This window comes from Cicer arietinum, chromosome 6, assembly GCF_000331145.2.
Source record: "Cicer arietinum cultivar CDC Frontier isolate Library 1 chromosome 6, Cicar.CDCFrontier_v2.0, whole genome shotgun sequence".
NCBI lineage: Eukaryota > Viridiplantae > Streptophyta > Magnoliopsida > Fabales > Fabaceae > Cicer > Cicer arietinum.
In genome coordinates, this window is record NC_021165.2 from 59,610,659 (window position 1) to 59,627,306 (window position 16,648).

The 16,648-nt window shown below is 23.9% G+C and overlaps 1 protein-coding gene across 2 annotated transcripts; it reads left to right on the top strand.

The window, feature by feature from the left end:
- The first annotated feature begins 1,182 nt into the window (after positions 1-1,182).
- Positions 1,183-4,758, top strand: LOC101510230 (xyloglucan endotransglucosylase protein 6-like). Of its 2 annotated transcripts, none has more exons than XM_004513984.4 (4): positions 1,183-1,520; positions 1,772-1,872; positions 2,715-2,908; positions 4,185-4,758. In XM_004513984.4, the coding sequence occupies exons 1-4, from the start codon at positions 1,349-1,351 to the stop codon at positions 4,609-4,611; spliced, it is 894 nt and encodes a 297-aa protein (XP_004514041.1). In that variant the 5' UTR covers positions 1,183-1,348; the 3' UTR covers positions 4,612-4,758. The 2 variants fall into 2 exon arrangements, with proteins under 2 accessions (XP_004514041.1, XP_012575167.1); XM_012719713.3 differs by having other exon boundaries at positions 1,241-1,526; positions 1,774-1,872.
- Positions 4,759-16,648: the final 11,890 nt, after the last annotated feature.

Consider the following 16,648-nt stretch of genomic DNA (forward strand, 5'->3'; position numbering starts at 1 on the left):
TCAAAACAAGCGCTTTATATTATTTTAACAACTTTTTACTATTTTGAAGATAAATTAGCAGTTTCATTTTATTTTGTTACCTCTTATTTTTTTTATCCTATTTTATCACAACTATTTATTCTTACCTTCAAAGTTATATAAAAATAGTTGTAATAAAATAGGTGGAAAAAAATAAGAGAGAGTTGTTAATAGGAAAAAATGAAGTTACTAATTATATGCTTACATAATATGAGAGAATTGTTAAAATAATATAACACTTGTTTGTTTTGGTGCATCTACTCGATGTATATTTTTTTATTAATTGTATTTTGTTTGATTTGATTAATATAATTTGATTTTTTAATTAATTTTTATTTATTAAATTAACAAGTAATCATTTATTATAAAAAATGAAGAAAAAAAAAGGCAATAGATGATCGCATCTTGGAGATGTGATCTCCTATTGGAGCGTAAAAACAAATCTTATAGGTGGCCGAATCCCCGCTTTGCGACATCAAAGTCAAAAAAAAGTATGACATTTTAGTATATAAATTTGAATGTAGGTATAATTGAGAGTTTTGAATGAAAATATAATATAAATGAAAAATATTCATTTGCTCTCCCTATTTTTAATAATTTGTAAAATGGATCACTCTATTTTAAAATTCAACAATTTTAATTTTCTTTCTAATTTTTTAAACTAAAAAATATCATATGACATATTTTAAATAATTATTCAATAATTATTACTTTTAAATAACAACGTTAATCATCATTAAAATTTCTATTATTTATAACACGGTTCAATACTGAACTTAATTTGAAAAACTCTTATGTAGTCGTTGAATCTTGAACACAAAATTTAGACACATTTACAAAAACTAAAAAGGTAGAAAAGAAAATAAATTAAATAATTAATATATTTTGATATATGCATGTAAAAAATTTGTGTTAAAAAATACCCTAATTAACGTCCAAAGAACTTAGCACTTAATTTTATATATTTAGTTTCTGTTTAAAACTTCTCCAAGTGGTCCATCCTAATCCAATAAGAACAGTAATGGATGTCCACTTGAGTGAGTAAACAGCTTTGGCCAGCTGTAACTAGCCATAGTACCAACTCTATTTGCCATGCGCACCAAATCATCTTTCTTTATGTCCTTTTCTTGGTATTTGAATTCCATCCTGGCAAGCTTATGTGGCACGCTCTTCTATGATGTGTCCTTTTGTAATATGAAAAACGAGCTTGTTTACCAAGCCACTCAAATTTTTTTAAAATTTAATTCAAAATTATTTCACTATAAAAACTCAACAAGCCAATGAGTTTTTAGTAGCAGCTTCACTCTCTTCTCTTCTCGTTAATTTACAAATGTCTTCAAAAATGAGTTGGGCTTTTGGATTGGTTGTGTGTCTTATGTTTGTGTTGGGTGTGTCTTTGTCTACTTCTTCCAAGTTTGATGAACTCTTCCAACCAAGTTGGGCTTTTGATCATTTTGTTTATGAAGGAGATCTCCTTAAACTCAAACTTGATAATTATTCTGGTAAAAATCCATCATTTTTCTTATTTTTAACACCCTCATGCCTTATTTAATTTGTTTTTTAAACATATTTTTTGCTAATCATATTTGATTAACAAGAAAAATTATAAAGCAATATTTATAATATGAGGGGTGTTTCTATTTATTTATATAATGTTGCTAGTTATAACTTATACGTTATTTTTTAGTACTATTGCTAGTTATATGTTGTTTAAAGTTGTTTAATTAATAATTATGGCATGGACATTAATCAGGTGCTGGATTTGGATCCAAAAACAAGTATATGTTTGGGAAAGTATCCATCCAGCTTAAGCTTGTTGAAGGTGACTCTGCTGGAACTGTTACTGCTTTCTATGTAAGTGAACAGATTAAATAAAATAAAATATATTGTATGTTGTTTTTTATTTCTTTAAAAAGAGATTATAAATATTTTCATACATACTTCATGTAATTATAAAATTTTAAATTCGAATCTATAACAAAATATTCATCTTGATAATATTGTAATTTTTAGTTTATTGAACAAATATATTATGTATATATCAGCCTTTGTATTATTTAGCAATCAAATACTAAGGAAGTAAACATGTGAAATAAAATACAAACTAAAAGTGTATTTGAATACTTGATTTAATTAGTTTGAATTAGACAATAAATTAACTTTTCAAAAATACCTTTTCCTTATATTTTATTTTGTGACAAGCTTAAGAATATACTTTTGTAATATATATATATATATATATATATATATATATATTAAGTAATCTGGAAAAGTAATAATCTTAATTAAATATCTACTTTTTGATATGTCTATCTTTTATTCACTACTATTCACTCTTTACTTTAGTCATCAATGATAATGTTCTACCACTTGGACCCCTAATCAATAGTATGCAGTTCATTCAAGTGCTTGAAATTTTTCACATTTATATTTTAGTACCACAGTTATTATTATAGTGGCAGCTACCTCTGTCCCATGAATTACTTTACACCCAATTAATATTTTATTTTCTTACATTTGTTCCTACTTTCCATTCCATAAAGCACGGATCAATACTTTACTAGATTATTACCATGGCATATCAACCTAATATTTTTCTGTGGTTGAATTGACTTTTTCACTTTAACATATCTCTTTTAATTATTAAGGGATCTAATTAACTCTGATATTAGTGATCATAAATGATTGTGATGTAGATGTCATCGGACGGTCCAAACCACAACGAGTTTGATTTTGAATTTCTAGGCAACAGCACAGGGGAACCTTATTCTGTGCAAACTAATGTGTATGTGAATGGAATTGGTAACCGTGAGCAGAGACTCGACCTTTGGTTCGATCCTACAAAGGAATTTCACTCTTACTCTATTTTCTGGAATCAACGACAAGTTGTGTAAGCACATTTTCTCTTTATGAATTACTTACGTATTTAGGTGCATTCGAGTCGAATTATTAATATTATGATATTTCTCATTTAAATTTTATGAGATTATTTAAAAAAAAATCAAATTATGTGAATAACAATTAAATTGTACAATACATGGTTAAAATGAATAGTAAAATTTTTCCAAATATATTAGACAAAAAATTAGTTGGATAACAAAAGTGAAAGGGAATGATGAGTTTTGATCGGTCAGAAAAGGCTGAAAAGGATTAAAAAAAAAAAATAGTTTGCTTTATTTCCAGTGGTGGTTGAGCTATCATAGGCTTTGGTGTGATTGTGTTCCCCCGTGAGTCACTGAAAAACAAAATCCATGGAAAAGGTAATGGAATCTTGTAGTACAATTTATGATAATACTCCCAATTGGTTCATTGCTGAATACGAATGTACAGACACTGTTCTCTGTCCTTTGTTTCTGCCAATTGTTTTGGACATTTTAGCATTTTCTACCTTTTCCCTTCATGGATCACTCAATAACCTCCAAAAATAATTGAGAATTATGATTTTAATCTCTACCAATGTTTTGAAATATTCTATAATTGGTCATTGTTGATTTATTGTGTAGTTCTTTGTTTTAAGCTTTTGTATATCCCTATAAAATAATCAAACATTTTCTAGTGTATATATCTTTTAAATCTATTTTTGGAAAAATCAAAATTGAGAAAGAGGTAGAAAATGGGTTTTGATATATGTTCCCAAGTTATTGTTTAGAATTGATTTTGCTTCAAAATTGTTGTAGCTTTTAAATTTGAACTTACTTTTTATGTGAACGTACAAAATATAAGTCACTTTATATTTTATTCACCTACATTTAATTTTAAAATATTCATTAAAAATCAATTTTGTCATTGTAAAATCAAATACATACCCTCCTCTATGTGGATATATACATATAAGCAAAAAAAAACTTGAAAAAATTGAAGTACTTGTTTCATAAGTAGATAAATAAATCGTAAGTTTTAGAATATTGGGAAGTAGGGACCATAAAAACCATTTTAAAATATAGGTTACCCATATAAGTAGGGTACGAAAATATACACAATGTTCATTGATTAATAATTAATTCAATTAAGGATAATACTAGTACTCAAGTGTGTCTTATTTGTCTTAACCGATAAAAAGTTGTTCCAATCAAAATTGAACTTAGTTAAAATGTGTCTTTGTTAATTATAATTATTGATGCAAATTATGGTCATATTTAATTTTATTTTTATTTTTGAATGATCAGATTTTTAGTGGATGAAACACCAATAAGAGTACACACAAACATGGAACACAAAGGAATTCCTTTTCCAAAGGACCAACCAATGGGTGTATACAGCTCAATATGGAATGCAGATGATTGGGCCACACAAGGAGGAAGAGTGAAAACAGATTGGAGTCATGCACCTTTTATTGCAACATATAAAGCCTTTGAAATCAATGCTTGTGAGTGTCCAATGTCAGTGGCTGCAATGGATAATACAAAGAGGTGTAGTAGTAGTAGTGATGATAAGAAGTTTTGGTGGGATGAGCCTAATTTGTCTGTACTTAATTTGCATCAATCTCATCAGCTTATGTGGGTCAGGGCTAAACATATGGTTTATGATTATTGTAATGATGTTAGTAGGTTTCCAATTACTCCTCTTGAGTGTGTCCATCATCGTCATAACTAGTAGTGAATTAATGTTTTTAATTAAGGGAGTAAATGTTGTTAATTAGTTAAGGTAAAATTAAAGTTATGGAACATGTCCCTTGTGTTTCATATTATTGTACTAATGTATATTGGCAAACTATAATGTGAATTACTTGGTGTTTTTCTACTTGTACAATGGAATTTCTACTTTTGTCGCAATTACAAGTACCTATAGGGAAAAAAATTGTCTTTTAATTGTTATTTTCTAAACACACATCTTATTAATTCCACTATTTTATTTTAAAAGATGAAAAGACAAATTACATACATTAATGTATAAATGGCATTTTATAATATGAACACATAAAATTTACTTTACATTTTTCTCAATATAAGTAAAAAATAAGCATTTATAATTAGGGATCGAGGTACTATTTAGATAAGTGTATTCTTACATCAAATTATAGCAAATTTATCAATTATTGAATATTACAAAATGATAGTTACAAGTTATAACATATATTTAGATGTTAAGATGTTATCTTGAATGACATTATCTTTAAGATTTGATAGATTGCAGCTACGAGAGCAAAATGAGAGGTAAACGATCTCATAGTCTGATTTTTAAAATTAGGTTAATTGCTTAATAGGCATCATTTAAATAGCAGAAATAATTGAGGGCGTGAACTTCTTGTTGGATTTAAGATAATAGTTTAATCTACCATAATCTAACATAGAATAGAACCTTCATCAATTGATTAGTGTTTAATACAAAAAAAAAGTATAATTTATATAGTACAAATTTTCAATAATCAATTATTGTTGATCAATAATTTCATTAATTAAAGAATCTAACATAGAATAGAAGCTAAATAAGAGAGTTTTGAGATTTTTTTCATAGATAGAATTTGAAAATTAAACTCGATTAAGTCTATTTGTGAGAAATATTTAGATATTGAAATAAAAGAACCCATTAAAGTAATTTTAAATTGAAGTTTTGAATGTGTGATAGACTATCTCTATAGTATCTTAATGTATATTTAGATTTAAATTTTGAAATTTTGATGGAGTATCCTATAGAATATTAACGAGTTAAACTTCAAACAAATATTAAATTAGTAAAATCTCTTTAATCAATGTACAAATTTGAAAAAAATAGTTTTTACATTAAAGATGTCATCAATCTGTAAAGTCTAGTTAAACTAGTAAAAATGTCGAAACTATTAAATTAAATAGTACGTTTTGGGTTCGAACTCAGGACCTTGCATTTATAAGAGTTTCTTTGCTATTTCATATAAGAGAAGAAAAAAAAGTTCTATTTCCAAAACCATTTTTCAATTACCAGGAGAGAGAATTAGTTGATCTTTTAATTATTTATATTTAATTAGGGTAATTTTGTGAAAATCTAATTAATACTTCTTGTAATTTGAAGAGAGTCTTATATAACAAGACAATTTGTTTTTATAATAGAGTCATACATATTCAGATGGAAGTAATATTAAGTATTTTATCTTTAAATGAGTTTGTCTTTTTAAGTGTTTCATTAAATTACAAAATGTATTTATCTAAAATCAACTATTTAGCTCTTATATTGTTAGATTATATATTAAAGGTAATTTAGTCTTTAAAAGTTTTAATGTTTATATCTTACTATTGCATGGTTTTGTGATGACTTTGCATTTTGTTGAACCCTAGTCTCTTGTTGTTCCCTCTTCGTTCTTCGTTACTTCTTAGAGTTAATATTATTAATATCATATATTATTAGTGAAATATTAATTATTTTATTATGCTAATATACCATTATTTACTAAATCTCAACTCATTTAACTATTCTAGTAAAAACAATTAATAACGATATTTGAATGAATAAAATTTATTTATTTTGTTTAAATCAATATAAATTTTTAAAAAATTGTATATAACTCAAATGAGATATTTATAAATTTAACTGGAGAAATAATTTTTATATTTAGTAATTCAAGAATGCATCAACAATATCCTTAAGATAAGTTTGATATTCTCTCTCTTTTTTGTTGTTGCAAGATCTAAAAAGTATTCCCTCTTTTACAATCAATTATAAGCAAAAGTATTTATTTTTAGATTTATAATGGATGATAGTTACGTACTTTTAATTATTTTTATTTCATATAAAGAGAAAATACAATTACTAACATACATCATTTATTATTAGGATCATCTGATAATATAAGGAATTAATACAAATATCTATTCATTAAAATAATGTTATTTTATATTAATTGATTTTTATTTGTATTTGTATTTTAGGTCAATAAAATATATATTTTTCCGTGTAATTGAGTTTAATAAAAGTACGATAGTTTCCAAAATACATCGAGTGAAATTTTATTATTTATTTTTAAATACTATAATTCATTTATCTCAAACTATAATTAAAAATTAATAAAAAAAATTAATATATAATTTTAAAATGTAGATAAAATATATTTATTTATTTTAATTTTATATTTTGAGATGGAGTAATATAATATTCATTACTAATTAGTGAATGAAATTTATTCAGCAGTGAAGTGTCTTGCGTATTTCAATGACTTGGCATTTGCATTTTGCATCGAATGACGTGGCAATTGATACCACAAGCTCACGGGTTGGATGGAAATTTCCGTTGGGGGACCAAAATAAATAGCATTTGATTGGGGAACAGATCATGGAGTATAGGTTTGGACTCTTTTGGAGGCAATGAAAATTATTATATTAAATTAAATAGATTAAATAGAAGGTTGTGGGCCAAAATATTTAAGAATCCAGGACTTAGCTTTGTTGGGTAATGTTTTCCTCGTGTCTTGTAACAAATTTTTCCTTAATCTTACTGAATTCTTAGCAATTTGCATAATAAGATAATACCAAACGGGAGTACACATTCAAGGAATGATTAATTGTTTTATTGCTTCTGTGGATATTTGTCCTAGATATTGCAATGTATTAGACTTTTTTAATAGTGCCACATTTGAAAAGGTTTGTACAAATCCAATAATCTTTTTTTAATGCATGAACTATAATAAGATTCGATTGATTGTCTTGCTTTACTAAAGCTTTATTAAATGGGAAGAAATCATTTTTATATTTCTTTATTATATATGTCATAGGCCTTTTGTTAAATATTTTTAAATAATTTTATATAATTTTGTCTTTTAATTATAATATGTTTATAAATAGTTTGTTTTAAAATATTATTTTAAGTATATTATACTATTTACTACAATTGCTTTTGGATAATAAATTTTTTAAAAATAATTAAAATAAAAAATTATTTTGAAAAACTCTTCATAAATAATACTTTTGAAAGATACATTTTTTAAAAAAATATATGTAATTTTTATCATGTTAAAATCTCTAATAACAAATATCTAAGTTATTGTATGTTAAATATGCTTTTTTTAATCGATAACATATGAATCTAAAACAACTTTTAAATTTTTTAAATAAATTATCATAAAAATTATAAAGTCAAACTTACTTTCTAAAAATTTTAAACTAATAGGTCAATTATTTTCTTCAAATAATTTTTATTTTAACTCAATAAATTTGGTTCAACTGGTTTCTTAACTCTGAATTTGTCAAAAAAAAATGCAATTTAATCTATACAAAATTGTAGAAATGGGTGAATAAATATAAATTGCAACATAACCATTCAAACAAAACTAGTTTCATAACCGATTTCTTTTACAGAAGTAGGGATACAGAGATCAAATTGCAATTGATTAAAAAAATGGCTTTATTATTTTTTATAGAAAAAAAAGATGGCTTTATTAAAGCCTTAGTTTGGACGGCTTGACTTCCTAACTCTCAAAAAGTATTAAATAAATTGGTTTTATCATCGAGTGAAAAAAATATTTAAATAAAATTAATTATAAAAATTTTAACATTTGACAAATTTTAAAAATGATTTTGTATCTTTGGAGTAATGATTTTTGTATCTTAAAAAACTTAAAAATAAATAAAATGTATGATATTAATTTTACTGTTAAAAATATAATAGACCGTAATTTTGAGTTTGTGTTAGGCTTCATGTGCTAGATTCACACTTTATCAAGATATTTATTGTGCCTCCAAAATGATATGTGGAGTACGAACCTTGGCAACAAACATGTGAAACTTGCGATATAATTGGAGTTATTCTAATAATTAGAGTCATTTATTTGATCAACTCTTTGTCATTAAGATTGGACCCTTTCTATTGATATTGCTAAACTAGATATATAGGCTACGACAGTTTCAAGGGACAGGATAGTTATGGGCAATCTTTGATGAAGTATATGAAAAAATATATGATCGGTTATTTTTTTCAACTTCAATTATTAAATGGAGGGCCCTATTTTGTTAAAGAAAAACTTTTAATGTAAACTTTATCAAATTGAATTTTTATTTGGTGACTTTAATATATTTTATAATAAATTTAGTAATTAAAATTAATTGATAAAAATTATTTAGATGAAAGAAAATGGTTGGAAAAAAAGAAATAAATATAAAGTTATTGAGGGTAGGAAATTTAAAAAGTAGAGAATTTTAATTCAAATTTTATGTGAATTTATACACTTAGAAAGAGAAATAGATAAAACGTAATATGTTGATAATTTGATTAAAAAATAAAAAAAAAAATACAATAATACGTTGAATGAATCTTTAAAAATATAAAGGATACATATATCATTTTTATTGATTAAATGAGATCATGTGTTATACTTATACATAGTAAAATATTGAGGGAATTCAGCATTGTAGTCGTATTTAATGGTTTTGTACTCTTTATGTATCATAATGAATGCCAATTTTAAAAAGTATCTTATATTGGATGTAATTTTTAGTTTTTAATGTTAAATGAATTATTTTTTAATTATATCTTCTAATTTAAAGTAACATGTATTTTTTTTCTTTGTTGAATATTTTGTATATAATTATTAAATTATTGTATTTCATTTTGTATTTATGATATAAACCATATTAATTATTAATGCGGTTAATTAATTTATTAAAAGTACTATTTTTTATTTTTATTTATAATTATTTATTAATATGTGTAAAATAAATAAAAGTCACATTTTATGTAGAAAAAACATATTATATATTACAGCTAAATAATCTAGCTTTATAAATTATATGTCACCCCTTTATAATAACTGTCACATATACAAAACGAAAAAACGATTTTCTCAATAAGATCGTAATTTTTGTTATTAATGTAATTTTAATTGATTTTTTTCATTATACTACATAATTAATATTATGTTTATCATTTTTAAGTTATTAATCGTTATTTTGCATTTATGATGAATATATTGATGATCAATAAGGATAATTTAGTGGAATCATAATTTTTTAATTTCTTTTTTTATCATATTTTCTTAATAAATGTGAAATTTTCAAATACACTGTTATTTTGGAACAAAAGGAGTATAATTTTTTCTTTCAAATTTTTGTGTGTTAAATATATTTTAGTTATTCTAATTAAAATTCCACCCTTTTAATTTATTATCTGTTATATAGAAATACAACATTTAATCTTTACAATGCATGTTGTTTTAGTCCCTTTTAAAGTTAACATAAATTTTTGAATGAATTTTTGTAAATATATTTATAAAATTTAAAAAATTTATATTTAATTTACTATAAATTTTTGTAGAAGAGCTTTTTAAATTTACAATGTTCAAAACATGCTTAAAAAAAATTATTTAATTTTTTAAAATTCAAGGGCAATTAAATGTTATATTATAATTTTATAAAGACTAAAATTCAAAATTCAAAATTTAAAATTTTATAAAGATCAAAAACATATTTAATTTAAAATTTTATATAACCATTATCACGAATTCAACTAAATATTAAACAACTATCGTCTTTCTTAGGTGGTACACACACGCCTTTTAAAAGAAGTTAATAATATTAATAAAAAATATATTTGAAAAAAATTAATAAATACATCAAGTAATTTGAAAGATTGATTATATTTATGAATTTTTTTTATCAAATGGTTGCTCATAATGGGGGACAAAAGTAGTATTTAAAAAAAAATAAGTATAACAATTTCCAATACAACTTATAGACTATTTTTGATAAAAAATAATTAAACAAAATTCCAACGGGTCTTTATTATAAGCAAAACAATTATTTTATGATTATTAAGAAATTTATTTAGATGCAATTAAATTTTTAAATTTCATATAAAATATAAGTTAAATTTACTAAATTGTGTCTTTTTAATGTCAAACAATCAACTATCTACATTAAACATTTTTAAATGAAATGAATAATATATTAAAAAAAAATTATTAAATGGTTCAAAAGTATTTATCTTTTGTTAGAACCAAGATTTGAAATATTTTTTTATATTGATAATAGTATTAAGTAGAGTGTAACTTTAAAACACTTATTAACTAAATGTCTATCTAATATCAGTTTAAGACATCTCATTAGACTGAAAATATAAATTCATCCTTAAAATTTTGATAGATCATAAAATTTTGAGACAATTTAGTCAATATTTCTACTGCTCAAAATCACTAACATTTATTTTGAAATTTGAAAAATCTAATTTCACTTTAGCATGTATCTATTCTCACATTATCTCTCTATTTTTTCTCTATTTTTTCTCACATTTAAATCAGATATACTTTTGTTTCTCCTTCCAAATCTATGTCTTCTTCTTCCTTCTTTTATTCTTCCTCTTCCTTTTCTACTCTCTTTGTCAAAGTTGAAGTCCATGAATTCGGAATGATATTTTTTCACTATGGTGGTCAAGAAGTATGATTATAGTTTTTAAACAAATTAAACTACATTGTATCTTGTTTTCCACCAAAACCACTATGTTTTTCTTATATGGATTTGAGTCTATTTCTATTGATTTTAATTATTTTGCAATATGATTGTAGTTATTTTGAATTTTTCTTTCTATTTTACTTTAGATCTGTTGTACTTTATTGCAATTAATTAGATTCTTTGAACAATTAAAAGAACATTAATAAAACTTGATAACTTAAAATGTAAGAATAATGAAGTAAAAACAAGAAAACACCAAATATTAGTAATTTAATTTAAAGCAACGCTCCTACTTCTAAAGGACTAAATTCGACGTCAAAAATTCACTATGATTTAAGACAATTACAGTTATGAAAATTTGTGAACAATTCATCATCATTTCTTTGTTTTCCCTCATTAGTGTTTAATTTATCTCAATTTTTTCTATCCCAAAATATTATTGAATGAATAATTGCATGTGCAAGGATTTATATATTAGCCATTACGAGCTATTAGTCATGTCAATGACTATCTATAGTTGATTAAGTGAACACCTAAACGAAATTAGTTTGATTGTTCATATTAAAATTTTGGTTTTGTGACTTCTCATGAATTTTGATATATTTATGTTAGCGTATTTCTCTCAAAATATTTATATTTATAATTTGAATGAAGTATATTTTTATAAAAAAAAAAAAATAGTTAATTTGATTTTGTTTTACAAAAAGAAGTAAATAACATATCCTTAAAGTAGTTACAGATAAATAAACTAGTAAATAGCCAATCACATATTGATGGTGTAGTGATGAATGCAACAGATTAGTGCCCAGTCCTGAAGCCCAAGAATTTCAAGTTTCTGCCATGCATACAGCAACCTATTTTGTTAGGCCCACTATTATTAATAACCCAATATGAATTAATTAAAGAAGAGGAGTACATGTGAGAGAAAAAGAGGAATATACAAGGTAATACAAGTTAATCAAAATTAAATAGGAATTCACAAAGAGAGAAAAATTGAATCGCACATTAAACTAATAATGTACTCGTTGATTCAAGGTTAAAAAGAATGTGAATGGACAAGTTTAATTTAATATATAGTTTTAATTATACCAAAAGAAATAATACACACTAAAATATATAAATTTATTTTATTGTGGATTGTGCCCTCGTTTGTACCCAAAAAACTTTATATTTAATGTTATATTTAATTATAATTTTGGTCTTTATATTTTTAACAATTTACGGAATTGATTTTTTTATTTATTTTAAAAGTCAATAATTTTAATCATTTTTTAGATTTTTAAATTAAAAAAACAACGATTTGACATATTTTAAATGATGTGGCATACGATTTTATTTTACAGAATCATCTAGATTTATTAATTATTCATATGTGATTAATTAAATTATAAAAATAAGAAATTTCCAAAGTTCAAAGTTAAGTTTTTTAAAAATTTATTGTGATTTTATGAGTATTAGTCTTTCTACATCATTGTATTATATGTCACATTATTTAAAATATTTTATATTATCATTTTTTGAATAAAAAATCAAAATGATGAAGTAAAGCTGTCAACATTTAAAATAGCGAGACCGATTTTGTAAATTGATGAAAATAATAAGATTAAAACTGCGATTAACCTTTTATTTTATTAAAAATTAAACTCACTTCATTTTCTCATACTTATTATATTAAAAAGGATATATTAATTTTGTATCAATGATTATATATGAATTAACCCTTATAATTTATTTAATTTCTTATCATCTGTTTAAAGTTTTTTTAATTTTATATTTGATTATCTCGCAATATTTAAAAGCTTGTTAGCTTTTTATATATATAAAAAAAAAACATAAAATTAAACAACATAAATGAAGAAGTATGAATGGATTTAGTGAAAAAAAGTATGAATGAACCAACTCTTTTATAAATTTTGAAAAAAATGGTAGTTGCTAAATCAACCCTAAAAAAACATGAGGAATTACTGGAAGGAGGTTTCGGTAGTGAAAATGCACTATATTATAGGAAACAATAATTTGGTAGTATTTTATTTTTATTTTTATATTGTGAACAAAATTGGAGATTGACCTCACCTAATTCATCATATTTTATTTCCTTTTAGTGAACAAATAAATTGATTTCTCAAATGGTAAATCTCGATTAAATTAACCATTAAATTATACAAATTAATAAATATATCATAAAATTATAAAATATCATTTAAATTAGTCTCTCAATAAAGAGTGGGTTAATATGTTGTTAGTACACCCCTTAATAAAGTTTGTGTGGTTTTTTAATCTTTTTGTAGGGGGTTCATGTGTACTGTAAAAATTCTTTAGATGTTTGAGAAAATCTATTGGTATTTGTAAGAGGAATATACCTCTCACTCCTTCAAACGACATAACTACATGGAAAAACTATTTTATCTTTCTTTTACTTGATAGTCAATTTTTTTTTAAGAATTTAAAAGAATATTAAAATTAGATAAATATGAAACTTCTTAAATGTAATTTTTTTCAACAATTTAAAAAAAAAATTACATGAATGTGAAACTTCCAAAATACAAGCTTTTTAAAAGTTTAAATAAAGTTCGAAACATTGAATTAATGTAAAACTTCTGAAATGTGAGTTTTTCAAAAATTTAAAAAAAAATCAAAACAATTTAGATGAATGTGAAACTTTCGAAATGCAATTTTTTCAAAAATAAAAAAAAATAAATCGAAACTTTGGATGAATGTGAAACTTTCAAAATACAAGTTTTTCAAATATTTTAAAACAAAATTCAAATCTTTGGATGAATGTGAAATTTTCAAAATGCAATTTTTTTAAATGTTTTAAATTTTTTTGAAATTTTAGATAGATATAAAACTTCCGATATGCAATTTTTTAATTTTTTTTTTTAAATTTTAAAAATTTGAACAAATACGAAACTTTCAAAATTTATATATTTTGGAGAGTGGGAGATAAAGATAAGAAGGTGAGGATGTAAATTTCTCTATTTATAATTGAGTGATACAGAAATTAGGAATATAATTTTCATCTTCAACATAATCTCTGTATGGATCAATAATGTGTTTTTCAATTGGTAAAATGCATCGTGCAATTCTATAAGTTATTAATTGTACCAAATTGAATTTTTAAGTATTTCTTTTAACTAAATCTTTTAACCTCGCATAACATGTACACTGTTGACATTTATTTTAATTTTCTTACAAAATGCATTTGTGACCATTTTGTTGCTAATATCGACGTCATGTCATGTGTTTATATATGGTTACTTCAATTACATTTCCACTTATTATTTTGGTTTATTACAAAAATATTTTAATCGTACCCTTAAAATCCTCTATAACTCATGTCTTTCCTCTTCATATTGTCATCTTCATCCCTTTGTAACTTTAAAATCATTTCAATTTTTTCCTTCACAAAACCATGTTTGTAGAACACTCTCAATCTATTCCTTGAGAGTATGAATGTTTTATAAATAAAACGTTTTTCAAATTCCATGTGTACTATTGAATTCCTAGTCATGGAGAGAAAAATAGAAAACATTTGAAACTATAAATTAAGTCTAGAGCTTAGTTGGTGTACAATATTATTGATGTCACTAGCAATAGTTTCTGCTTCTGATTTCAACAAATCATTCCGGTTTGAGTGAAGTCACTTCAAATGATGGCAACAAAAGATGTTATTTTTTCTAACCACGAAAAAACTTGTCAATATTTTGAATGATGATATTCTTGTTGTTTCAGAAAAAGTTGGACAAACCGAAAATGATAAGAAAACCTTTGAATTAACCCAATTGAGTAATTTTTGACATTCCTGTTTCAAAAATAATAGTTACAATGAAGTAAATAATATATAATGATTAAAAAGTATATGAGTGAGTTAAATATATAGAAGATGTGATGGCTTTAAGTTTTTCCGCGACTTAACCTAATAATATTTTATATGATGTGAAACTGAATCATGAACCATCATATCTTAAGTTTGATTGGTATAGACCAAACATGAATAAAAATGAACCAATTTAATTGACTTTGATTGAATTTTCAGATTTAATGTGTCATTGGTTTGGACGTCTTGTTCTTTCTCCCCTATTAAGATTCATAATTGTCCTCTTTATTTTATAATTTCAAATGTTTTGTATTACTATGACTAGAGTTGTCAACAATACACTTAATATCAATATCAGTATTCGTCATTAGTAAGACATTAATATAATTATAGATATGAGAAACGTTTTCTAGAATTGGAAACTAAGGGTGCGTTTGTTTGAGTTTAAATAAAAATGATTTAAAATAATTTAGAGATTATGTTTTAGAGATTTTTAAAAAATAATTTTTTAACTTCTGTTTGTTTACTATTATAAAAATGATTTTTAAAAAAAATAATTTTTAACATATTGGTATACAATCTTGTAAAAATGTTTTTTTTTCTAAACTAGAATGAGCATTTTGTAGACACATTTTAAAATTTGATCAATGTAATTGAATACTCCTAACAAACCAATAAATAAACACACAACCAAAAAACAACAATGAAGAAAAATTAACATGAATTAATGTAAATTGATAGATAACAATGAGGGTTTGCATGTAATGAGAAAACTGACAACGTCGTGTCTAGAGAAAAAATGGTCACTACGTGAAAGAGAAAAAATAAAGGCAACTAGTGAATTGTTGTAAACTGATAGATAAAAACTTATTAAAAATGAATTGACGGCAATTTGGAATTTTCAGAAATAAGGTAGGGGTAATTGCATCATCTTCTCTAGTTGATGAGATAAGTTCCGTTTTTTTCAAGTGTATTTTGTTTTTCTCTCTCATCCGGCAAATGTTAAGCTACTATTTTTAGCTTTTTATTTTAAGTCAAATAATAATTTTTTTTAATAACATCATTTTTAAAAAATTTGAAACAAACACATTTCAAACCCTATAAAATAATTTTTGCCTTAAAAAAATAGAAAAGAAACGCACCCTAGATTTAAATATCCATATATACATGGACTAATTTGAGAATGTCCTATAAAATCAGAACCATTTTGAGTTCCAATATTTCACTTAACACATATCATAGTCAAAGATCAAATTAATATAATTATATTCTTATATTAATTTATATTCTTAGGTCAACAGTCTAACAACTAAATCTACTCCGTTGGTTTGGCCTTAGAAGAAATATGAACATATTAGGCTGCAAGGCTAGTGATTGCATTTTGCAAAGGAAAAATTTACCCAGTACCACCACTTTTAAATTTATACTCCCACAAATTTATAAAAATGCCAAAAATATCTTATTCTTT

Coding starts and splice junctions, on each gene's coding strand:
- LOC101510230 (XM_004513984.4), top strand. CDS start 1,349: ATGTCTTCAAAAATGAGTTGGGCTTTTGGATTGGTTGTGTGTCTTATG. Junction 1,521..1,771: donor CAAACTTGATAATTATTCTG/GTAAAAATCCAT, acceptor GACATTAATCAG/GTGCTGGATTTGGATCCAAA. Junction 1,873..2,714: donor GAACTGTTACTGCTTTCTAT/GTAAGTGAACAG, acceptor ATTGTGATGTAG/ATGTCATCGGACGGTCCAAA.